Raw genomic sequence first — 25,237 nt, 5'->3', positions numbered from 1 at the left:
ATACATTTTTTTAGCCTTTTCAGAGAAAATCATATCATTGTAGTAAATTATGCAAATTACTCGATGATGTCATGGTGACCACGCCCATAGCCACACCCCCACCGCCACAGGTATCTTGGCAGTTTATGGGAAACACTATATATATATACATATATACATACATGTATACATACACAATACAATACTCCATCAGTATTGGCGCTAGGAATTTTCTAAATGGGGTCCCAGGGACCCCATCAAGTCATAAAAAATGTACATTATTGGGGTCCCACTTTTTTGTAAGCGTTTAGAAAACAAATGCTAAATGTATGCATTCCCTTCTATGTTTGTATTTAATAAGTTGTAGGTGTATTTATTTCAGTATAAACGTGTACAAGCGGTAGAAAATGGATGGTTGGATAAAAGTGTAAAAAGTGTTTTGCTTGGGTCATAAAATGATGATAATGGCGTATTTATTTAACGCTTAAATGTCTAGAGCAGTGTTTTTCAACCACTAGTGTGCCGCGGGAAATTATGCAACTTCACCTAATTGCTCCAAAAAATGTTTTTTGCAAATCAATAATTATAATAATGTGTTGTTGTCTAGTGCCTGTGCTGTGTAGAGCTCGGCAGGGTAACTGTGCAATACTCCATGTCAGTAGGGGGCAGCAGGTAGTTCATTGCTTTGTAGAAGTCGGAACGCGGAGCACAGCATATTGGGAGGCAGTGTGCAGGTAAAAAGGTATGTAACGCTTAAACCAAAAGTGAACAAAAGGCAAGTCCCACTAGGAAAAGGCACTGAAGCTATGTAAAAGTGAACTGGCTACAAAGTCAACAAAAGCAGAATGCTGGACGACAGCAAAAACTTACAGCGTGTGGAGCAGAGACGGCGTCCACAAAGTACATCCGTACATGACATGACAATCAACAATGTCCCCACGAAGAAGGATAGCGTACGCACAACTTACATAGTCTTGTTTGCCAATACAAAGCAGGTCAGGCATTACCACTCAAAGGAAGGCGTGAAGCTGCTACAAGAGAACACCTACAAAACAGGAAGGGCCACCAAAATAACAGCGCAAGACAGGAACTAAAGCACTACACACAGGAAACAACAACAAACTCAAAATAAGGCACGACAATCTGGTGGAGTTTAATTTTTTTAACCTTTTCTGCTGGTGGTGTGCCTCCGTATTTTTTTTATGAAAAAAATGTGCCTTGGCTCAAAAAAGGTTGAAAAACACTGATGTAAAGTGTACATCAACTTCACATCTATCCCTCAATTCTAAGTTGTTGGGGTTTTTTATGTTGTTGTTTTTTTGTTTGTTTTCTGCCTTTTTTTGTCAAAGAAACCTAATATAACACACAAAATATGCAAAATCTTCCGCAAAAAAAGATTTTTCAAAGTGGAATATTTGATGTGACGCGATCGGAGCCTTGGATAGGTCAATAATTCATAAAAACATCGGTTTTGATTCAATATTATGTTCTGAGCAATGACAGTTTTAAAGAAAAAAACCAGCTTTGTTTTATTAGTCAACATTGGAAATGTAAATGACATTTCACCTGTAAGCTTTTTTATTCCACTTTTGTTATGTTTTTGTTTATTTTAATAGTATTTTCAGAATGTGCCGTGGGCCTTTAAAACATTAGCTGTGAGCCGCACTTTTGACACCCCTGCTATAGATATCAGTGTTTCCCATAAACTGCCAAGATACCTGTGGCGGCGGGGGCGTGGCTATGGGCGTGGTCACCATGACATCATCGAGTAATTTGCATAATTTACTACAATGATATGATTTTCTCTAAAAAGGCCCGAAAAATGTATACTTACTAATTAATAATAACAGTTTTGTTTTAAACGTCCATCCATCCATCCATTTTACAATATAATTACAACACTTTATGTACATATTTATATACAGATTTGAACAATAAGTTATTCACTGAAATATATTTATTAATTGTGGTTCTTACAAAAAATATATCTTATAAAATATAAAAGCTAAAATGTCTCTTAAAGCTCTGCCCCTTTAATTAGTGCATACTAAATCATTTAACTTTAGCCTACTACTACAAGCATATTATTTACCAGCAACATAAAGTGAAACAGAGGCAGAGGTGTCCTGCCACAGTCAGTAACAAATAAACAGAAAACAGTAGTGGTCAAATACAAATAAGGCAACAAGAGAAGTATCCTACACTTCTCTTTTGTAAAGTAAATGTGAACAGCCTATATGGGCATCTACATCAACTATATGATTTGCCTGAGAAGCTGGACAGGACAAAAAAAAACAAAAAAACTTTTTTTTAAATTTTATTTATTTTTTATTTGTAGCGGACGTAATTCTTTCGTGGCGGGCCGCCACAAATAAATGAATGTGTGGGAAACACTGGATAATACAAAAATACATCTAAGTCTATGGATAAAAAGTTTATCATAATGCACAGTCAGCATCTTTGCTTCAGTAAACAATGACAGTGATGATGTCACTTGCTAACTTGTCAGCCATTTCTCCAAGAGACTCCTTTTGAACACTCCTCGCACATTAACACTTCAAAAGGCACATATTTGTTGACCTTCAAAGTATGTTTTTTGGGTGGAGGAGTCTGGCCGGGTGCTGGTTAGCTTGAAGCTAACAGCTAGCCTGTCTCCATCCTGGAAGGATGCCGATCCAGCGGCAGATAAAAGTGAAGTTTCCATGGACTCACAAAGGCTAAAACAAGTCATTTACTGGAGACATGGCACAGGATGAAGGTAAAAACACTCACCTTAGTGTTTACCATCAAGTCTTTCTTTTGACAGCCCCTCGCGCTAAAGTTGTCAGAGTGCAAACTGAGGCAGTATTTGTCATCGATAAAACTTTCGGCGAATCAAAATTTACGACCAATAAAAACGCAATAAACGGGGACGGAAATTTGACCCGGCAAATATAAACTAAACTAAACACCGGCGGAAAGCGATAATCGATAAAATAAATACTAAAACAAGCAAATCGGGCGGTAAAAAAACGCGTCCATGGGCTTCCGTAATTTCGCATCCTTTCTGATATCAATGCGTAAAAAGACACAAAAAGTGCGTTGACGCCAACACTGACTTTTATTGTTATTTATTTAACATGAAACATTAATGATGTATGCACCTGAGCTACGGAGCCAAAATACAAAGCAAGATTTTACATCGTTTTTTGCTCCTGTAGAAAAAGTTGTTTAGCAAACAAATATTGGACAAATACAATAATTTGATGGATATTTTTGTATCATTAACTAGGGATGTGTACCGTTCAAATTTGAACCGTTACGGTACCGTTTCCCGGTTACTGGGAATCGTTACTGGTACCAATTGTCTGTGTTGATAAATATTGTTTTCATAATAAGATATGATCTTTGCTACATTTAAAAATGAGCTGATTATGATAAATGCTGTCCAGTTGTTGTATTTTGTTTTATTATCACATGCCAGGTGCAGGACTGTAGGCGGGACATGTGTTGCTTGTAGCTCAGCTTGTTAGCATGTGTTCATTTAGCACATGTGTGTCATGATTGTGTGTCCAACATGGAGACACATGGATATGTTAGAGTCCAGTCCTTCTACTGATGTCCATACTTGGACCTCACTAAGTAAACCCTTAAAAACTATTGTCCAGTATCAACATGCTAACATGTCTTTTTACAATGCTAACATGTCCTTTTACAATGCTAACATGTCCTTTTACAATGCTAACATGTCATGTAGCATGCCAACAGTATGCTAAGATGTCATTTAGCATGCTAAGATGTATGCTAACATAAGATGTTGTGTCCCTGCAGGGAAAGTAGTGATGGAGGAAGAGTAACACTTCATGTGGAGGACAACAAGTTTGTGAGGATACAAAATGTCAAGGTTAGTATTGACTTCAAATATAACAGCTGACTGTACAATTTCATCCTTCCTTCCTCACTGCCTTCCTTACTTCCTTCATTCTTTCCTACTTACATTCCTTCCTTTCTTCCTTCCTTTCTTTCTTACTTCCTCATTGCTTTCATTCTTTCTTTTTTTTTTTTCCTTCCTTCCCGCCTTTTTTCCTGCTTTCCTTCCTTCCTTCTTACCTACTTTCCTTCCTTCCTTCTTACCTACTTTCCTTCCCGCATTTCTTCCTGGTTTACTTTTGTGCCTTGCTTCCTTTCTTTCTTCCTGCCGTCCTCCTTTCCTTACTGCCTGCCTTCCTTCTTTCCTTTCTTCCTGCCGGCTTGCCTTCCCTTCTTCCTCACTGCCTTCCTTCCTTCGTTCATCCTTACCTACTTTCATTCCTTCCTTTCTTCTGTGCCTGGGTTCTTTCCTTTCTTCCTTCCATCCTGCCTGCCGGCTCACCTTCCTTCCTTCCTTCTTTCCTACTTTCATTCCTTCCTTTCTTCCTTCCTCACTTCCTAACTGCCTGCTTTACTGCCTACTTTCCTTCCTTCTTTCCTACTTTCATTCCTTCCTTCCTTCCTTCCTTTTGTGCCTTGCTTCCTTCCCCATTTTACTTCCTTTCTTCCCGCTTTCCTTCTTTCCTAATTTCCTTCCTTCCTTCTGTCCTACTTTCCTTCCCGCATTCCTTCCTGGCTTCCTTTCGTGCCTTGCTTCCTTCCATTTTTCCTTCCTTTCTTCCTGTCTTCCCTCTTTCCTTACTGCCTGCCTCCCTTTTTTCCTTTGTTCCTTCCATCCTGCCTGCCAGCTTGCCTTCCCTTCTTCCTCACTGCCTTCCTTCCTTCGTTCATTCTTACCTACTTTCATTCCTTTCTGCCTTCCTTCTTGCCTCTCTTCCTTCCTCACCTCCTAACTGCCTTCTTTACTGCCTACTTTCCTTTCTTCTTTCCTACTGTCTTTTCTGCATTCCTTCCTGGCTTCCTTTGTGCCTTGCTTCCTTCCCCTTTTCCTTCCTTTCTTCCTGCTTTCTTTCTTTCCTTTTGTCCTTCCTGCCTACCTGCCTCCCTTCCTTCTTTTGTCCTTCCTCCTGCCTTTCTTTCTTCATTCTTTCTTGCCTTCCTTCATTTTTTCTTTATTACTTCCTTCCTGCCTTGCTTCCTTTTTGCCTTCTTGCCTTCCTTCCCTCCTTCGATCATAGAATAAATAAACTCAATTAATAATGACAATGTTTTTTTTTAATAAATTGGAAGTACAAATTGAAAATACTGTTTCACCACATAAGTCATAATTTTTGCACTGAAGAAACTTCTCTCTGACTTCCTGACTACAGCAATAAAACTGAGAAGTGTAAGAAAATGAAAATATAACAATTGAACAGCAGAGTTATTATCAGCTCACTGTTAATGTTACATTAAAAAATATAGTTTTAATTGTTATGAGTACCCGTATCGATCCCCAAGTACTGGGAATGACTACTTTAGTCTTTATTTGAAGGGACAATGCACAGAAACATGAAGCTCAAAGACAGATATGTTCTGCACCAGATTATAGCTAAATAGCTCATTTCCATCGGAAGTCCCTGGCTACCTAAATTAAAGGGATACAAAAAATTATGACAATAAAATCATACACAAGTATTACCACCTCACAATTTACAACAAAAATGCTCTCATGGATAAATATAATACACATTAGGTTGACATGTCAAACATAGTGTCCGCCTTTTTGGCCGTGTGAGCAGCTTTGATTGCTCCAAAGCCGCTTTTTTAACTTCAATTGTGAATGAAGAGTCATCTGTTAGACTTTTCAAGTTTGTTATGAGGTCGTTCCATTCCTTTATGGCTTTATATGAAAAGGCTGATTATGCCAAAAGAGGTTTTACATCTGGGTACGCTACACCGCCCCCTGGTGGAGGCTCGTGTGTTACTAGTTGTCACAGCAGATGTAAACTGGACAAAGTGCTTAAGTGGCGCTGGCACAGTGTTATTCAGGATTCGATGGGCCATTCGTATTAATGCTAATCTTTGAATGTTAGCTAAATTGAACAATCTATATTTTTGGACAACTAAACAGTGAAGGTGGTGTTGTGGTTTTCGGTCAAGGATTTTTGAACGATTTTTTGGGCAAAGTTTCCAATGACCTCAGTGTCATTTTGCTTGCCTGCGACCAACATGTTATACAATAATAAAAAGGAGACATAATCATTTCATTAAAGGCCTACTGAAAGCCACTACTAGCGACCACGCAGTCTGATAGTTTGTATATCAATGATGAAATCTTAACATTGCAACACATGCCAATACGGACGGGTTAGATTAGTAAAGTGCAATTTTAAATTTCCCGCGAAATATCCTGCTGAAAACGTCTCGGCACGATGACGTTTGCGCATGACGTCACGGATTGTAGCGGACATTTTGGGACACCAATGTGGCCAGCTATTAAGTCGTCTGTTTTCATCGCAAAATTCCACAGTATTCTGGACATCTGTGTTGGTGAATCTTTTGCAATTTGTTCAATGAACAATGGAGACTGCAAAGGAGAAAGCTGTAGGTGGGAAGCGGTGTATTAGCGGCCGGCTGCAGCAACACAAACACGTAGCCGGTGTTTCATTGTTTACATTCCCGAACGATGACAGTCAAGCTTTACCATTGGCCTGGGACAACAGAGACTCTTACCAGGAGGACTTTGAGTTGGATACGCGTTACCGTGAGTACGCTGCTGCGGCTTCCAAACATTTGATCGCTTGCCCGTTCGTGCATGCCGCTATGTGCATGTCACGTACGTAACTTTGGGGAAATATATGTGCTGTATGAACTTTGCGGAGGTGAACGGTACTTTGGGCTGTGGGATTGAGTGTGTTGTGCGGGTGTTTGATTTGTATTGGTGGGTCATATGTAGGGATGATACTCGAAACCGGTTTTCCCGGTTGTTTGATAAGAAAAGAACCGAGTCCTCGGACTCGAATCCCTTTTTGAGAACCGGTACCCGTTATCGAGACCACTATAGTAAAGGAAAAGAGTTGATTCTTTATTCGAATCCCGTCCCGACCAGAAATGCTCCGTGGGACATCACAAGAAATGACGTCACGTAGCTCAGTCATTAGGCGCAGATAGCGAAAGCAGGAAAACAATGGACGGGAAAAAGCGCTCCAAGGTGTAATAAAGTTCAAAACAAAAGCTATAATCCATCGAATAACTTTACTGAGAGATTTGAGCAGGGTAAAACACATGACCAACACTTTTACGACCAACCGGAAACATAGCAACCAGGCTAGCAACGCACCTCCTTTATGGCAGCTGTCGCAACGTTCTTAAAACAACCGCAGCACATACATATATATACAACACATCTCCCTTTTTAACTTTTGTTTTTCTTTCCTTGTAAACAAAACAAAATCACACTGTAGATGTGTTGTCTGTCTAATTATAAATAATGCAGACGAGGCGTGTTGGCCGAGTTCTTGACGTTTACTTTCACAGCGTGGCAACATGCAACACTTTTCGGGGCTACCGCGCATGCTCGTAACTCCCGTTGCATGCTGGGTAGTGTAGTTGTTATATTCTCTAGCTCATAACATCTTTGCCCCATAAAGAAATAATGTTAACTCAATAAAGTGTATTTCTTTTTTTAGCTTTAACTTTTCATTTTTTAGCATTGTAACCACATTTGCAAACAACTTTTCTCTTCATAGAATGTTCTTTCAATAAAGAAATAAAGTGCAAAAATGTCAAAGCATCATAACAAACAGTTATGTTCCAATAGCAGCAGAAGTGCACTTTTTGGAGAGCTGTATTATTTTCAGTTTTGTGCCCAAGGGACTGATTTTATTTAACACTATATTATTATTTATACACCTATAGTGATCACAGAGACAGGTTGTTTTTGTGTTACTGTATATATTTGTTTCTCTGAAAAATCCCACTTAATATACTTTGGGTAACAACAGTCAATATTTATTTATTTTATTTTATTTTTTTAGGTGTGTAACAGTCAATATTTATTTATTTATTAGATTTTATAATAAAAGTGAGCTTTTGTTAAACCAAATATTGTGTGTTTTTTTCCATATACAACAACCTATCTGGACTCGATAAGAGAACCGATAAGGAATCGGTTCGATAAGAGGATTCGATAATAGGCTCGAACTCGATAATTCCTTATCAAACATCATCCCTAGTTATATGGACGGGAGGGGGGAGGTGTTTGCTATGCGGGATTAATTTGTGGCATATTAAATATAAGCCTGGTTGTGTTGTGGCTAATAGAGTATATATATGTATATGTTTATTTACTGTTGTAGTCATTCCCAGCTGAATATCAGGTCCCACCCGCCTCTCACAGCATCTTCCTTATCTGAATCGCTTCCACTGCCCTCTAGTCCTTCACTCTCACTTTCCTCATCCACAAATCTTTCATCCTGGCTCAAATTAATGGGGCAATATCGCGAAATGATCAAGTATGACACATAGAATGGATCTGCTATCCCCGTTTAAATAATAAAATCTCATTTCAGTAGGCCTTTAAAATAAGTTTGAGCTGCCTCCAGTTTTAATGACTTCCTGATACATGTGAACGTTTTTATGGTACTGTGGCGGTCCAGATGTGAACGTTACCCGTCCCTAGTGCCTTTTTTTGTTGGTGACGCAGTTATTTAGTAACACTTTATAAAGCATCATTTTGGAATGAGTGTGAAATTAGCATTGTGTTGTTTTGTTAGTGAGCGTGCAGGACTATTAAGTGACTTTCCCATGATGCTCAGCTGCTGTGTAGTCTTTCCATGGCCGTCCACAATTACTCAGCAGAAAGGTGTGGTGTGCAGCGAGGCACGCGGCGAGCTAATGAATGGAAAACACACGCTGGCCTTTCCACACCACAAGTTCTAACACAAACATCAAGTGTTGTGGTTGCATAGTCTCACCTTTTCTCTTCCCTTCTTGTTGTGGTTGCATAGTCTCACCTTTTCTCTTCCCTTCTAGTTGTGGTTGCACAGTCTCACCTTTTCTCTTCCCTTCTTGTTGTGGTTGCATAGTCTCACCTTTTCTCTTCCCTTCTAGTTGTGGTTGCATAGTCTCACCTTTTCTCTTCCCTTCTTGTTGTGGTTGCACAGTCTCACCTTTTCTCTTCCCTTCTTGTTGTGGTTGCATAGTCTCACCTTTTCTCTTCCCTTCTAGTTGTGGTTGCATAGTCTCACCTTTTCTCTTCCCTTCTTGTTGTGGTTGCACAGTCTCACCTTTTCTCTTCCCTTCTTGTTGTGGTTACATAGTCTCACCTTTTCTCTTCCCTTCTGTTTGTGGTTGCATAGTCTCACCTTTTCTCTTCCCTTCTAGTTGTGGTTGCATAGTCTCACCTTTTCTCTTCCCTTCTTGTTGTGGTTGCACAGTCTCACCTTTTCTCTTCCCTTCTAGTTGTGGTTGCATAGTCTCACCTTTTCTCTTCCCTTCTAGTTGTGGTTGCATAGTCTCACCTTTTCTCTTCCCTTCTAGTTGTGGTTGCATAGTCTCACCTTTTCTCTTCCCTTCTAGTTGTGGTTGCATAGTCTCACCTTTTCTCTTCCCTTCTAGTTGTGGTTGCACAGTCTCACCTTTTCTCTTCCCTTCTAGTTGTGGTTGCATAGTCTCACCTTTTCTCTTCCCTTCTGTTGTGGTTGCATAGTCTCACCTTTTCTCTTCCCTTCTAGTTGTGGTTGCATAGTCTCACCTTTTCTCTTTCCTTCTTGTTGTGGTTGCATAGTCTCACCTTTTCTCTTCCCTTCTTGTTGTGGTTGCATAGTCTCACCTTTTCTCTTCCCTTCTAGTTGTGGTTGCACAGTCTCACCTTTTCTCTTCCCTTCTTGTTGTGGTTGCACAGTCTCACCTTTTCTCTTCCCTTCTAGTTGTGGTTGCATAGTCTCACCTTTTCTCTTCCCTTCTAGTTGTGGTTGCATAGTCTCACCTTTTCTCTTCCCTTCTAGTTGTGGTTGCATAGTCTCACCTTTTCTCTTCCCTTCTAGTTGTGGTTGCATAGTCTCACCTTTTCTCTTCCCTTCTAGTTGTGGTTGCACAGTCTCACCTTTTCTCTTCCCTTCTAGTTGTGGTTGCATAGTCTCACCTTTTCTCTTCCCTTCTAGTTGTGGTTGCATAGTCTCACCTTTTCTCTTCCCTTCTGTTGTGGTTGCATAGTCTCACCTTTTCTCTTCCCTTCTAGTTGTGGTTGCATAGTCTCACCTTTTCTCTTTCCTTCTTGTTGTGGTTGCATAGTCTCACCTTTTCTCTTCCCTTCTTGTTGTGGTTGCATAGTCTCACCTTTTCTCTTCCCTTCTAGTTGTGGTTGCACAGTCTCACCTTTTCTCTTCCCTTCTTGTTGTGGTTGCACAGTCTCACCTTTTCTCTTCCCTTCTTGTTGTGGTTGCACAGTCTCACCTTTTCTCTTCCCTTCTTGTTGTGGTTGCATAGTCTCACCTTTTCTCTTCCCTTCTAGTTGTGGTTGCACAGTCTCACCTTTTCTCTTCCCTTCTAGTTGTGGTTGCATAGTCTCACCTTTTCTCTTCCCTTCTGTTGTGGTTGCATAGTCTCACCTTTTCTCTTCCCTTCTAGTTGTGGTTGCATAGTCTCACCTTTTCTCTTTCCTTCTTGTTGTGGTTGCATAGTCTCACCTTTTCTCTTCCCTTCTTGTTGTGGTTGCATAGTCTCACCTTTTCTCTTTCCTTCTTGTTGTGGTTGCATAGTCTCACCTTTTCTCTTTCCTTCTTGTTGTGGTTGCATAGTCTCACCTTTTCTCTTCCCTTCTTGTTGTGGTTGCATAGTCTCACCTTTTCTCTTCCCTTCTAGTTGTGGTTGCACAGTCTCACCTTTTCTCTTCCCTTCTTGTTGTGGTTGCATAGTCTCACCTTTTCTCTTCCCTTCTAGTTGTGGTTGCATAGTCTCACCTTTTCTCTTTCCTTCTTGTTGTGGTTGCATAGTCTCACCTTTTCTCTTCCCTTCTCGTGCTTCTCCTTATCAAGCTGGACGGACGCACAGACCACACCTTGGACTCCAGGGAGAAACTTCTGGAGTTTTGTTTCGACTACTGCTACTGGTCGGTGTACCCAGAGGACCCCCACTATGCATCACAGGAGGAGGTGACCACCACACACACACACACACACACACACACACACACACACACACACACACACACACACACACACACACACACTGTGATTAGATGATATCTATCATGCGCCTGGCTCTATAGTTGGATAATTACACATCTTAGTGATTGGAGGGTGTTGCTGCGACTTAAAGGAAGGAAATCTTGCTTGATGTGTGTATTCAAGATAAAAATAACGTTGAGTCCCCCCTGTTGATGTTGAAGACTGCAAGTAGTTTGAGGTATGGTCAGAGCAGTCTTTGTTTGAAAGAGACGCCACACTCTCTCTCTCTCTCTCTGGTTGCTACTGCAGAATGTCAAGTCTTGTCTGCAACACAACACAACATTCCTCTCTTCACCCCTCGTGGGTGAAGGCATCCCTGACAATTCTGAATCACATTAATTTCCCCCCCAAAGCCATAATCTACACTATTGTCTTTTTTGAAAAAAGATCTGCTTGATGACCATGCAACTTTTTGGCTGATTGTATTTAAAAGTGGCCTTCGACGCAAATATCACGTCTTTGTGTGTTTGTTTGTATTTGGTAGACCACTTCCTGGTTTGATTGTATGTTAGCAGACCACTTCCTGGTTTGTTTGTTTGTGCCGCGGCACACTAGTGTACCGTGAGATATTGTCTGGTGTGCCGTGGCGTGGGAGATTATGTAATTTCACCTAATTGTGTCAAAAAAATATTTTTTTGCAAACCAGTAATTATAGTCTGCAAACGATGTGTTGTTGTTGACAAATTGCTGGACGACAGCAAAGACTTAACGGCGTGTGGAGCCGCAGACGGCGTCCACAAAGTACATCCGTACATGACATGACAATGAACATCAAAATAGGAGCGCAAGACACGAACAAAAACACCAAAAAACTCCAAATAAGTCACGGCGCGATGTGACAGGTCATGACAGTACACCTACTTTGAGACAAGAGCTACAGTGAAGCATGGTTGGTTATGGTTTGAATATCCAACAATTGCGAGAATAACTTTTTATTGTCAATATTGGCTGCTGAGTTTAATTTTTTTATGTTTTCTGCTCGTGGTGTGCCTCGAAATTTTTTAAATGAAAAAAATGTGCCTTGGCTCAGAAAAGGTTGAAAAACACTATTAGCAGACCACTTCCTGGTTTGCTTGTATGTCAGCAGACTACTTCCTTGTTTTGTATGCACTGGGCTGAATCATAATGACAATAAGAGTAAATACCGTAATTTCCGGACTATAAGCCGCACCTGACTATAAGCCGCACCAGCTAAATTTAGGGGGAAATACAGATTGCTCCATATATAAGCCGCACCCGACTATAAGCCGCAGGCGTTTTGATGTGTAATTAGCGTAGTATATAGGGGTTCCTGCTACCACGGAGGGGATTGTCGGGACAGAGATGACTGTTTGGGAACGCAAAGCGTCCCAATAAATCTTTCAATCATTCAATCAAACTTTCACATCTTTGACATGGCTAACAGCATTCGTGCAGAGTACAAATAATACAACGCTGCAAAGTGATACAAAGTGCTCGCCTGTACGTTATCAAAATAACCAGCCTACCGGTATATGAAAAGTCAGTCTTTAAAGGCCTACTGAAATGAATTTTTTTTATTTAAACGGGGATAGCAGATCTATTCTATGTGTCATACTTGATCATTTCGCGATATTGCCATATTTTTGCTGAAAGGATTTAGTATAGAACAACGACGATAAAGATTGCAACTTTTGGTATCTGATAAAAAAAAGGCTTGCCCCTACCGGAAGTAGCGTGACGTAGTCAGTTGAACATATACGCAAAGTTCCCTATTGTTTACAATGATGGCCGCATGAAGTGAGAGAGATTCGGACCGAGAAAGCGACAATTTCCCCATTAATTTGAGCCAGGATGAAAGATTTGTGGATGAGTAAAGTGCAAGTGAAGGACTAGTGGGGAGTTGAAGCTATTCAGATAGGGAAGATGCTGTGAGAGCCGGGGGTGACCTGATATTCAGCTGGGAATGACTACAACAGTAAATAAACACAAGACATATATATACTCTATTAGCCACAACACAACCAGGCTTATATTTAACATGCCACAAATTAATCCTGCATAAAAACACCTACGTGTTTGTTATGCTAGCTCCTATGCTAGCTCCTAGCTCCATAGAACACGCCAATACAATTCAAACACCTGATCAACACACACAATCACTCAGCCCAAAAGACCGTTCACCTAACCCAAGGTTCATAAAGCTCATATATTTTTAAAAAGTTACGTACGTGACGCGCACGTACGGTCAAGCTATCAAATGTTTAGCAGCCAAGGCTGCATACTCACGGTACCTGATATTCAGCTGGGAATGTCTACAACAGTAAATAAACACAAGACATATATATACTCTATTAGCCACAACACAACCAGGCTTATATTTAATAAGACACAAATTAATCCTGCATAAAAACACCTACGTCTTTGTTATGCTAACTCCTAGCTCCTATGCTAGCTCCTAGCTCCATAGAACACGCCAATACAATTCAAACACCTGATCAACACACACAATCACTCAGCCCAAAAGACCGTTCACCTAACCCAAGGTTCATAAAGCTTATATATTTAAAAAAAGTTACGTACATACGCAAAAAAAAGTTGCGCACATACGGTCAAGCGATCAAATGTTTAGAAGCCAAAGCTGCATACTCACAGTAGCACGCCTGCGTCTTTGTCATCCAAATCAAAGTAATCCTGGTAAGAGTCTGTGTTGTCCCAGTTCTCTACAGGCGTCTGTGTATCGAAGTCAAAAGTCCTCCTGGTTAGAGTCTCTGTTATCCGAGTTCTTCCATCTTGACTGCATCTTTCGGGAATGTAAACAAAGAAGCGCCGGCTGTGTACTGTTGTTGCTGACTTCGTTCGAAAAATACGTCCATTTCGCACCGACAACTTTCTTCTTTGCTTGCTCAGCTTCTTTCTCCATAATGCAATGAACATGATTGCAACAGATTCACGAACACAGATGTCCAGAATACTGTGGAATTATGAAATGAAAACAGAGCTTTTTCGTATTGGCTTCAATGTGGAAGGCATACCCGTGTTCGCCGGGCTACGTCACGCGCATACGTCATCCTCAGAGGCGTTTCGAACCGGAAGTTTAGCGGCAAATTTAAAATGTCACTTTATAAGTTAACCCGGCCGTATTGGCATGTGTTATAATGTTAAGATTTCATCATTGATATATAAACTATCAGACTGCGTGGTCGCTAGTAGTGGCTTTCAGTAGGCCTTTAATCATTGTGTCATCGTCTTCCTCCTGCGTACTAAAACCACCGAAATCCTCTTTCGTCGGTGTCGGAGAAGAACAGGCCGTGAATAAGCCGCACCCTTGTATAAGCTGCACCCTTGTATAAGCCGCGGGGACCAGAACGAGGGGGGAAAGTAGCGGCTTATAGTCCGGAAATTACGGTAAATCCCCCCTTTTTTTAAATAAAAAAAACTTTCCAAAAAAATACAATTCCTTTTATATGTGTTGTTATCCAGATTTGCACCAACATGTGATGCATTGTTGTGCCACACCCTTACGACATACCATTATAACAAATTCCCCCTTAATTCTACTTAATTATAAACTGTGTTAAGCCTCCTAAGTGGCGAAAAACGGACGTGCTCAAAAAGTGTTACGTCGTATATACATTTGTGCTCATAAGTTGACATACCTTGGGAGAATGTAGGATTTCTTAGCCGTTCTTCAGAGAATATGAATGATAACACAAAAAACACTCATGCTAAATGGTTGTGTGAAGCTATTTATTGGCAAACAACTGTGTTTACTCTTTTTAAATCAAAATGACAAAAGAAAGTACCCAAATGACCCTGATCAAAAGGTGACAAAAAAAAAGTGACTTTGATGTGATAACATGCACAAAAGTTGACACAAACAGGTTTGAATGGCTAATCAAGGTTCCAATCCTCACCTGTGACATGTTTGTTTGTAATGAATGTGTGTGTATAAAAAGGTCAGTGAGTTTCTGGGCTTCTGACAGACCATTGCATCTTTCATCCAGTGCTGCACACATGTTTCTGGATTCTGAGTCATGGAGAAGGCAAAAGAATTGTCAAAGGATCTGCGAAAAAAGGTCATTGAACTGCCTAAAACAGGAAAGGGGTATAAAAAGATATCCAAGGAATTGAGAATGCCAATCAGCAGTGTTCAAACGCTGATTAAGAAGTGGAAAATGAGGGATTCAGGTAGACCAGCAAAGATTTCAGCCACAACTGACAGGAAAATTTTTCGAGATGCAAAAAAAAAAAGATGCACAATAAGGAGGCACTTGAAGAAAAATGGGCTGCATGGTCGAGTCGCCAGAAGAAAGCCATTTCTGCACAAATGTCACAAAGTATCCCGCTTACATTACGCCAAACAGCACTGAGACGAGCCTCAAAACTTCTAGAACAAAGTCATTTGGAGTGATGGCTTTCTTCTGGCCACTCGACCATGCAGCCCATTTTTCTTCCAGACGTTTGGTGGATTTACGAAATTGAAACAATACAAAAGAGTTCAATTTTAAGGTAATAATACTAAAACAGGCACTTGTAAACGTGTTAGGCAAGGCAAGGCAACTTTATTTGTATAGCGCTTTTCATACACAAGGCAGACTCAAAGTGCTTCACAGACAACAAAGTGAAATGAAAGAAAATAAAAGCAAAATTAAAATGCAGACAATAAAAATAAAAACAGTGCAGACGTTAAAAGTTAAAAGATTAAAAGATTTAGCTGAAAGCTAAGGTGAACATAAAAGTCTTCAGTCTAGTTTTAAAAGTAGTGAGAGTTGGGGAGAGTCTGACATCTTCAGGAAGTTTATTCCAGCTATGTGTTGCATAGTGACTGAATGATGATCTCCCTTGATTTGAGTTTACTCTTGGAACCGCTAACAGATTGGTCTCAGAAGATCTTAGTGATCTAGAGGGCGTATATAGTGGGAGCATATCAGTGATATACTTGGGCCCTAGACCATGTAGTGATTTATATGTGAGCAGGAGGATTTTGAAATCTATTCTCTGATGTACAGGGAGCCAATGTAAGGATTTAAGAATTGGTGTAATGTGCTCACATTTTTTGGTCTTTGTTAGAACTCTAGTGTTAGCATATTAGCTAAAGCTAACGACTCCAGCTTTATGACATTACCACAGCACATACAAAATACACAAAAACACTCCTAAGGACATCACACATGGGACAGTTTAGTAAGTAATAAATGTTGTAGTTGTATTGTAAAACTTACAAGCGTTGATTGGAGTGATTAATGAAGAATCCATTCGAGTAGAAACGCTATGGATGGCTTGAAGACCGAGCGGCAATTGTACTTCCGGTTGGAAGTACTAAACAGTAACTCCAGTGAGTAAACTCTTCCAGAAGGTGGCGCCATAGCACAAGTGTATATGCTCGGTTTTTTTTGTTTAAAAAAAAAAAAGTTTTGCATTATGACTAGCGAAGAAAAATCCATTAATTAGCCGCACCGTTTTCTAAGCCGCTGGGTGCAAAGAGCAGGTAAAAAGTAGTGGCTTACAGTTCGTAATTTACGGTATTTGTAGTGTTTTTTTCTTACATGCTTTTGTTGTAAAACAAAAAAAAAAAAAAAAAAAAATTCTATGGGAAAACACAAATAATGCAATATTTTCCAAAAATGTGTTGCAAAGTTGAATACTTAAGATAACGTAATAACAGACTTAAATAGGTCAATAATTCATAACAGTAGCATTATTATTTTTCTAACAATGACATTTTTTTCCCAAAACTCACATTAGCACGTCTTGCCGAAAAATGGACAAACTCATAAAAGTGTTATAATTAAGTCATACTTTTTTTTTTAGTTTTTACTTCAAATCTTTCAGCAGCTTTCAACCTAACCACAGATATTACGTTTTTATAATTTTTTAAAAATGTATTTTATGTTTTATTCAATTTTTTCCGAGAAAAAAAAAAATTGAAAAACACAAAATATGCACTATTTTTCCTCTAAACTTTCTTTATATCTAACTGATTTGTTGAAGATGGAAAACAAATATTTGTTGGTTTGTCAAGGATGACTTAAGGGTTAAACTGTATTTTTCTGGATAAATGGCAATTGAAGGTGATTAATGAAGAATCCATTCGAGTAGAAACGCTATGGATGGCTTGAAGACCGAGCGGCAATTGTACTCCCGGTTGGAAGTACTAAACAGTAACTCCAGTGAGTAAACTCTTCCAGAAGGTGGCGCCATAGCACAAACAATACTACACCTTTTAAGTGTAAATGCTCGGTTTTTTTTGTTTAAAAAAAAAAAAAAAATGTTTTGCATTATGACTAGCGAAGAAAAATCCATTAATTAGCCGCACCGTTTTCTAAGCCGCTGGGTGCGAAGAGCAGCAAAAAAGTAGTGGCTTACAGTTCATAATTTACGGTATTTGTAGTGTTTTTTTCTTACATGCTTTTGTTGTAAAAAAAAAAAAAAAAAAAAATCTATGGGAAAACACAAATAATGCAATATTTTCCAAAAATGTGTTGCAAAGTTGAATACTTAAGATAACGTAATAACAGACTTAAATAGGTCAATAATTCATAACAGTAGCATTATTATTTTTCTAACAATGACATTTTTTTCCCAAAACTCACATTAGCACGTCTTGCCGAAAAATGGACAAACTCATAAAAGTGTTATAATTAAGTCATACATTTTTTTTTAGTTTTTACTTCAAATCTTTCCGCAGCTTTCAACCTAACCACAGATATTACGTTTTTATAATTTTTTTAAAATGTATTTTATGTTTTATTCAATTTTTTCGGAGAAAAAAAAATATTGAAAAACACAAAATATGCACTATTTTTCCTCTAAACTTTCTTTATATTTAACTGATTTGTTGAAGATGGAAAAAAAAACATTTGTTGGTTTGTCAAGGATGACTTAAGGGTTAAACTGTATTTTTCTGGATAAATGGCAATTGAAGGTGATTAATGAAGAATCCATTCGAGTAGAAACGCTATGGATGGCTTGAAGACCGAGCGGCAATTGTACTTCCGGTTGGAAGTACTAGACAGTAACTCCAGTGAGTGAACTCTTCCAGAAGGTGGCGCCATAGCACAAACAATACTACACATTTTAAGTGTAAATGCTCGTTTTTTTTTGTTTAAAAAAAAAAAAAAAAAGTTTTGCATTATGACTAGCGAAGAAAAATCCATTAATCAGCCGCACCGTTTTCTAAGCCGCTGGGTGCAAAGAGCAGGTAAAAAGTAGTGGCTTACAGTTCGTAATTTACTTTATTTGTAGTGTGTTTTTTCTAACATGCTTTTGTTGTAAAAAAAAAAAAAAAAAAAAAATCTATGGGAACACACAAATAATGCAATATTTTCCCAAAATGTGTTGCAAAGTTAAAAACTAAAGATAACGTAATAACAGACTTAAATAGGTCAATAATTCATAACAGTAGCATTATTATTTTTCTAACAATGACATTTTTTTCCCCAAAACTCACATTAGCACGTCTTGCCGAAAAATGGACAAACTCATAAAAGTGTTATAATTAAGTCATACATTTTTTTTTTGTTTTTACTTCAAATCTTTCCGCAGCTTTCAACCTAACCACAGATATTACGTTTTTATAATTTTTTAAAATGTATTGTATGTTTTATTCAATTTTTTCAGAGAAAAAAAAATATTGAAAAACACAAAACATGCACTATTTTTCCTCTAAACTTTCTTTATATTTAACTGATTTGTTGAAGATGGAAAAAAAATATTTGTTGGTTTGTCAAGGATGACTTAAGGGTTAAACTGTATTTTTCTGGATAAATGGCAATTGAAGGTCCATATTTGCAACACTTGTAATGTTACCATTTGAATGTTCAGTTCCTTTGGTAAGTCTTAGCTTGATGCATGCCTGCAAAGACTCAAAAATAGTCCCAAGTTTTTCCTCTCCCCCCCCTAGAGAAAGAGCTTTCGCTCTGGACTCTGTCCTCCCCATGGGACTCAGATCATCTCAGCCTGTAAGAGGGGGGAAAAACTGGATTTTAACTCCTGCTTTTCTAGTCCGACTGTGTCCTGTACCGCCACGCCCAGAGACCCTCGCAGAGCACAGCCTCCCGTCTCGCGCTCTGGTTTACACCAGAAACATGTGGGCGTTACCCTTCAAAAAAAAGAGAAGAAATCTGGCACGGGGAACTGCATTTAGGGGTGCAGATGTGGTCTGCGAGGGGAAAATAAACTTGTATCTTTGTGTCGAGAAGGCGGTCCGCTTGTAGTGGAAGGAGATCTGCTTTAGGACTTGGATCCTGAGAGATCTGAGACAAGAATAAATGCACGTATTGTTGTGCTAAACACAAGTTAAAGAGCAAGAAGGCGAGACGGATGGGAAAGTGAATTCCATGGACAGAAGCAGCGAGGGAGGAGGGGGGACATGGTCCAGGAGGATGTTGGATAGCAGACAATCTCACAGCTGCCTGTTGGGCAAAAGTGACTTTTTAAATGATGTTCCCCCGTCCTAGTTGAACTTTACACACCACAAAAAAAGAGAAATTCGGATCGCTAACGTTGTTAGCATAAATGAATGGGATTTAACATATAGAAAATTAGCATCACAGCTAACTAGGGATGATACTCGAAACCAGTTTTCCCGGTTGTTTGATAAGAAAAGAACCGAGTCCTCGGACTCGAATCCCTTTTTGAGAACCGGTACCCGTTATCGAGACCACTATAGTAAAGGAAAAGAGTTGATTCTTTATTCGAATCCCGTCCCGACCAGAAATGCTCCGTAGGACATCACAATAAATGACGTCACGTAGCTCAGTCATTAGGCGCAGATAGCGAAAGCAGGAAAATAATGGACGGGAAAAAGCGCTCCAAGGTGTAATAAAGTTCAAAACAAAAGCTATAATCCATCGAATAACTTTACTGAGAGATTTGAGCAGGGTAAAACACATGACCAACACTTTTACCACTAACCGGAAACATAGCAACCAGGCTAGCAACGCACCTCCTTTACGGCAGCTGTCGCAACGTTCTTAAAACAACCGCAGCACATACATATATATACAACACATCTCCCTTTTTAACACTTTTGTTTTTCTTTCCTTGTAAACAAAACAAAATCACACTGTATATGTGTTGTCTGTCTAATTATAAATAATGCAGACGAGGCGTGTTGGCCGAGTTCTTGACGTTTACTTTCACAGCGTAGCAATATGCAACACTTTTCGGGGCTACCGCGCATGCTCGTAACTCCCGTTGCATGCTGGGTAGTGTAGTTGTTATATTCTCTAGCTCATAACATCTTTCCCCCATAAAGAAATAATGTTAACTCAACAAAGTGTATTTCTTTTTTTAGCTTTAACTTTTCATTTTTTAGCATTGTAACCACATTTGCAAACAACTTTTCTCTTCATAGAATATTCTTTCAATAAAGAAATAAAGTGCAAAAATGTCAAAGCATCATAACAAACAGTTATGTTCCAATAGCAGCAGAAGTGCACTTTTTGGAGAGCTGTATTATTTTCAGTTTTGTGCCCAAGGGACTGATTTTATTTAACACTATATTATTATTTATACACCTATAGTGATCACAGAGACAGGTTGTTTTTGTGTTACTGTATATATTTGTTTCTCTGAAAAATCCCACTTAATATACTTTGGGTAACAACAGTCAATATTTATTTATTTTATTTTATTTTTTTAGGCGAGTAACAGTCAATATTTATTTATTTATTAGATTTTATTTTTTTATTATATAATAAAAGTGAGCTTTTGTTAAACCAAATATTGTGTTTTTTTCCATATACAACAACCTATCTGGACTCCATAAGAGAATCGATAAGGAATCGGTTCGATAAGAGGATTCGATAATAGGCTCAAACTCGATAATTCCTTATCAAACATCATCCCTACAGCTAACGGAGAAATATTTTGAGTTCATTATGAGACTGTGGTGGTACATAAACCTAGCTAGCTAGAGATATTGGCCCCAAAATCATTGAACAAGTACAGGAACAGCTAGCTGTGTAATCTACTAATAAAAGTTTCAATCAAAGCTAGCTTAAGTGCAAGTCTGCTGGAGTAGTCTACAGTCATACAGTAACAAGCAATTACACCTCTATTACACTTAAATACCATAGATTAAATATATTTACCCCATCAACACTTACCTGACTGGATGAAGTCCTTGGGCTCGAATACTAGTGTGGCCTCAATAGCCCTGCTGTAGTGTGTAGCATGCTGGGAATTATCTGTGCATGTGATGGAGGAATGCACAGTACAGGGTTGAAATTCTGCTGAATTTGCATTAAATCAGGTTGTTTTAGCTAATAATCATGCTGCGAGATCTAGCATGTTGTATTCAATGTTTATTCCCTTTATTTTTCCATGAATTCCCGGTAATTCCCATTTATTCCCATTATTTTTTCCATTAATTCCCGTTAATTCCCATTTATTCAATATTTATTCCCATTATTTTTCCATTAATTCCCGTTAATTCCCATTCAATATTTATTCCCATTATTTTTCCATGAATTCCCGGTAATTCCCATTTATTCAATATTTATTCCCATTATTTTTCCATGAATTCCTGTTAATTCCCATTTATTCAATATTTATTCCCATTATTTTTCCATGAATTCCCGGTAATTCCTATTTATTCAATATTTATTCCCATTATTTTTCCATGAATTCCCGGTAATTCCCATTTATTCAATATTTATTCCCATTATTTTTCCATGAATTCCCGGTAATTCCCATTTATTCAATATTTATTCCCATTATTTTTTCATTAATTCCCGTTAATTCCCCATTTATTCAATATTTATTCCCATAATGTTTCCATTAATTCCCGTTAATTACCATTTATTCAATATTTATTCCCATAATTTTTCCATTAATTCCCGTTTATTCCCATATATTCCCGTTGATTCCCATGGAAAGATTCCAATTTTAAATATATTCCTGGAATTTTGCAACCCTACGCAACATATGCAATATTTTCTCCCAAAAACATTTTAAAGTGGAATGTGACGTAATTGGAGCCTTGAATAGGTCAATAATTCATAACAACGTTGATTTTGATGCATTATTATTTTGTGTGCAATGACAGTTTTAAAGAAAAAAAACCAGCCCGCATGGCAGCTTTGTGTCATTGGTGGCAACGTTGCAACTTTTTCTTGTTGCATGTCCAGTGTTTCCCGTAAACTGCCAAGATACCTGTGGCGGTGGGGGCGTGGCTATGGGCGTGGTCACCATGACATCATCGAGTAATTTGCATAATTTACTACAATGATTTGATTTTCTCTAAAAAGGCTAAAAAAATGTATACTTACTAATTAATAATAACAGTTTTCTTTTAAACGTCCATCCATCCATTTTACAATATAATTACAACACTTTATGTACATATTTATATACAGATTTGAACAATAAGTTATTCACTGAAATATATTTAATTGTGGTTCTTACAAAAAATATATCTTATAAAATATAAAAGCTAAAATGGCTCTGCCCCTTTAATTAGTGCATACTAAATAATTTAACTTTAGCCTACTACTACAAGCATATTATTTACCAGCAACATAAAGTGAAACAGAGGCAGAGGTGTCCTGCCACAGTCAGTAACAAATAAACAGAAAACAGTAGTGGTCAAATACAAATAAGGCAACAAGAGAAGTATCCTACACTTCTCTTTTGTAAAGTAAATCTGAACAGCCTATATGGGCATCTACATCAACTATATGATTTGCCTGAGAAGCTGGACAGGATAAAAAAAATAAAACAATTTTTTTTTTTTTTTTTTTTTTAATTTTTTTTTTTTAATTTAAATTATTTGTGGCGGATGTAATTCTTTCGTGGCGGGCCGCCACAAATAAATGAATGTGTGGGAAACACTGATGTCACCTGCTTGCCCTTTGTTCCACCTTCTTATGTTTTTATTATTTTATTTTGTACTTTAAATAGTATTTTTAGAATGTTCCGCGGACCCTTAAAAACCCTGCTGTAGGGTTTACCGTACACACTTTTAAACTGTCTGAGTTGCAGCATCAAGCACAGCAGACGACTGACACGTATTTTATATTGCTGAAAAATACTATAATAGAGGACCTTTTTCAAAATGAGTTGCAAATATGTCACTACAGTTGGGGGATTTGGCTCAAAGCACAATGCTGTTGTTTTGTTTAGGTTTTTTTTTGTCCAAAGAGAGCCCCCCCCCTCCTCCTCTTGAGTTTGATTCTCACAGTTTGTAGGTCTGTGTGTCAGCGGCCCCTCGGACCAGAGGAAGAATAGTTGCTCTGTTTACACTCGTTAGCTCTTCCTCCCGCCCTCGACCCAGTTCCTGCCAAAAGCCTGCTTCAACTTAACCACTCCAGTCCAGTGTGTCAACAAACTCCAGTCCAGTGTGTCAACAAAGACATGTGATATGTAGGCCATGTTAATACCAGGAAGGCTCTCATGTTTTTTTAGTGGATGAATATACTAGAGCAGGGGTCACCAACGCGGTGCCCGCGGGCACCAGGTAGCCCGTAAGGACCAGATGAGTAGCCCGCTGGCCTGTTCTTAAAATAGCTCAAATAGCAGCACTTACCAGTGAGCTGCATCTATTTTGTAAATGTTATTTATTTACTAGCAAGCTGGTCTGGCTTTGCCCGACATTTTTAATTCTAAGAGAGACAAAACTCAAATAGAATTTGAAAATCCAAGAAAATATTTTAAAGACTTGGTCTTCACTTGTTTAAATAAATTCATTAATTTTTTTACTTTGCTTCTTATAACTTTCAGGAAGACAATTTTAGAGAAAAATTTTCAATTCTAAGAGAGACAAAACTCAAATAGAATTTGAAAATCCAAGAAAACATTTTAAAGACTTGGTCTTCACTTGTTTGAATAAATTCATTAATTTTTTTACTTTGCTTCTTATAACTTTCAGAAAGACAATTTTAGAGAAAAAATACAACCTTAAAAATGATTTTAGGATTTTTAAACACATATACCTTTTTACCTTTTAAATTCCTTCCTCTTCTTTCCAGACAAGTTAAATCAATGTTCAAGTAAAAAATTTTTTTTTTATTGTAAAGAATAATAAATACATTTTAATTTAATTCTTCATTTTAGCTTCTGTTTTTTCGACGAAGAATATTTGTGAAATATTTCTTCAAACTTATTATGATTCAAATTCAAAAAAAATATTCTGGCAAATCTAGAACATCTGTAGAATCAAATTTAAATCTTATTTCAAACTCTTTTGGATTTCTTTTAAAATTTTTGTTCTGGAAAATATAGAAGAAATAATGATTTGTCTTTGCTTGGTCCAATTTGTTATATATTCTAACAAAGTGCAGATCGAAGTTTAACCTATTTAAAACATGTCATCAAAATTCTAAAATTAATCTTAATCAGGAAAAATTACTAATGATGTTCAATAAATTATTTTTTTTATTTTTTCAAAAATATTCGAATTAGCTCGTTTTTCTCTTCTTTTTTTCGGTTGAATTTTGAAATTTAAAGAGTCGAAATTGAAGATAAACTATGTTTCAAAGTTTAATTGTCATTTTTTTTCTTTTTTTCTCCTCTTTTAAACCGTTCAATTAAGTGTAAATATAATTAATTATTAATAATAACATAGAGTTAAAGGTAAATTGAGCAAATTGGCTATTTCTGGCAATTTATTGAAGTGTGTATCAAACTGGTAGCCCTGCGCATTAATCACTACCCAAGAAGTAGCTCTTGCTTTCAAAAAGGTTGGTGACCCCTGTACTAGATAGTAAACAAGAGCTCGCCTTTGTCTAATCAACTAGTAAAGTACATAGTAAACAACCGCTTTTAAATAACATGCTTTGTGTACGAAACCCAAAAGCAGTGAAGTTGTTTAAATGGTAAATAAAAAGAGAATACAATGATCCTTTTCAACTTATATTCTATTAAATAGACTGCAAAGACAAGATATTTAATGGGGTTTTTTTCCCGCAAATAATCATTAACTTAGAATTTAATGGCAGCAACACATTGCAAAAAAGTAGTCACAGGGGCATTTTTACCAGTGTGTTACATGGCCTTTCCTTTTAACAACACCCAGTAAAGGTTTGGGAAGTGAGGAGACACATTTTGGAAGTGGAATTCTTTCCCATTCTTGCTTGATGTACAGCTTAAGTTGTTCAACAGTCTCCCTTCTCATATTTTAGACGCCACACATTTTCAATGTCTGGACTACAGGCAGGCCAGTCTAGTACCCGCACTCTTTTACTACGCTGTTGTAACACCTGGCTTGGCATTGTCTTGCTGAAATAAGCAGG

General features: G+C 38.0%; 1 protein-coding gene across 1 annotated transcript in view; it reads left to right on the top strand.

Moving 5' to 3' along the window:
* Positions 1–25,237, top strand: part of LOC133646015 (stAR-related lipid transfer protein 9-like) — a 67,172-nt gene that overhangs the window by 2,626 nt on the left and 39,309 nt on the right. The window contains exons 2-3 of the mRNA XM_062040958.1: positions 3,790–3,862; positions 10,848–10,964. Of these exons, the coding sequence (XP_061896942.1) occupies positions 3,790–3,862; positions 10,848–10,964 (190 nt within the window). The remainder of the gene's footprint in view (positions 1–3,789; positions 3,863–10,847; positions 10,965–25,237) is intronic.

Source organism: Entelurus aequoreus, linkage group LG03 (assembly GCF_033978785.1).
Source record: "Entelurus aequoreus isolate RoL-2023_Sb linkage group LG03, RoL_Eaeq_v1.1, whole genome shotgun sequence".
Taxonomy (NCBI): domain Eukaryota; kingdom Metazoa; phylum Chordata; class Actinopteri; order Syngnathiformes; family Syngnathidae; genus Entelurus; species Entelurus aequoreus.
Note: the sequence above shows the minus strand (reverse complement) of the source record. Positions and strands in the feature narration are given on the sequence as shown.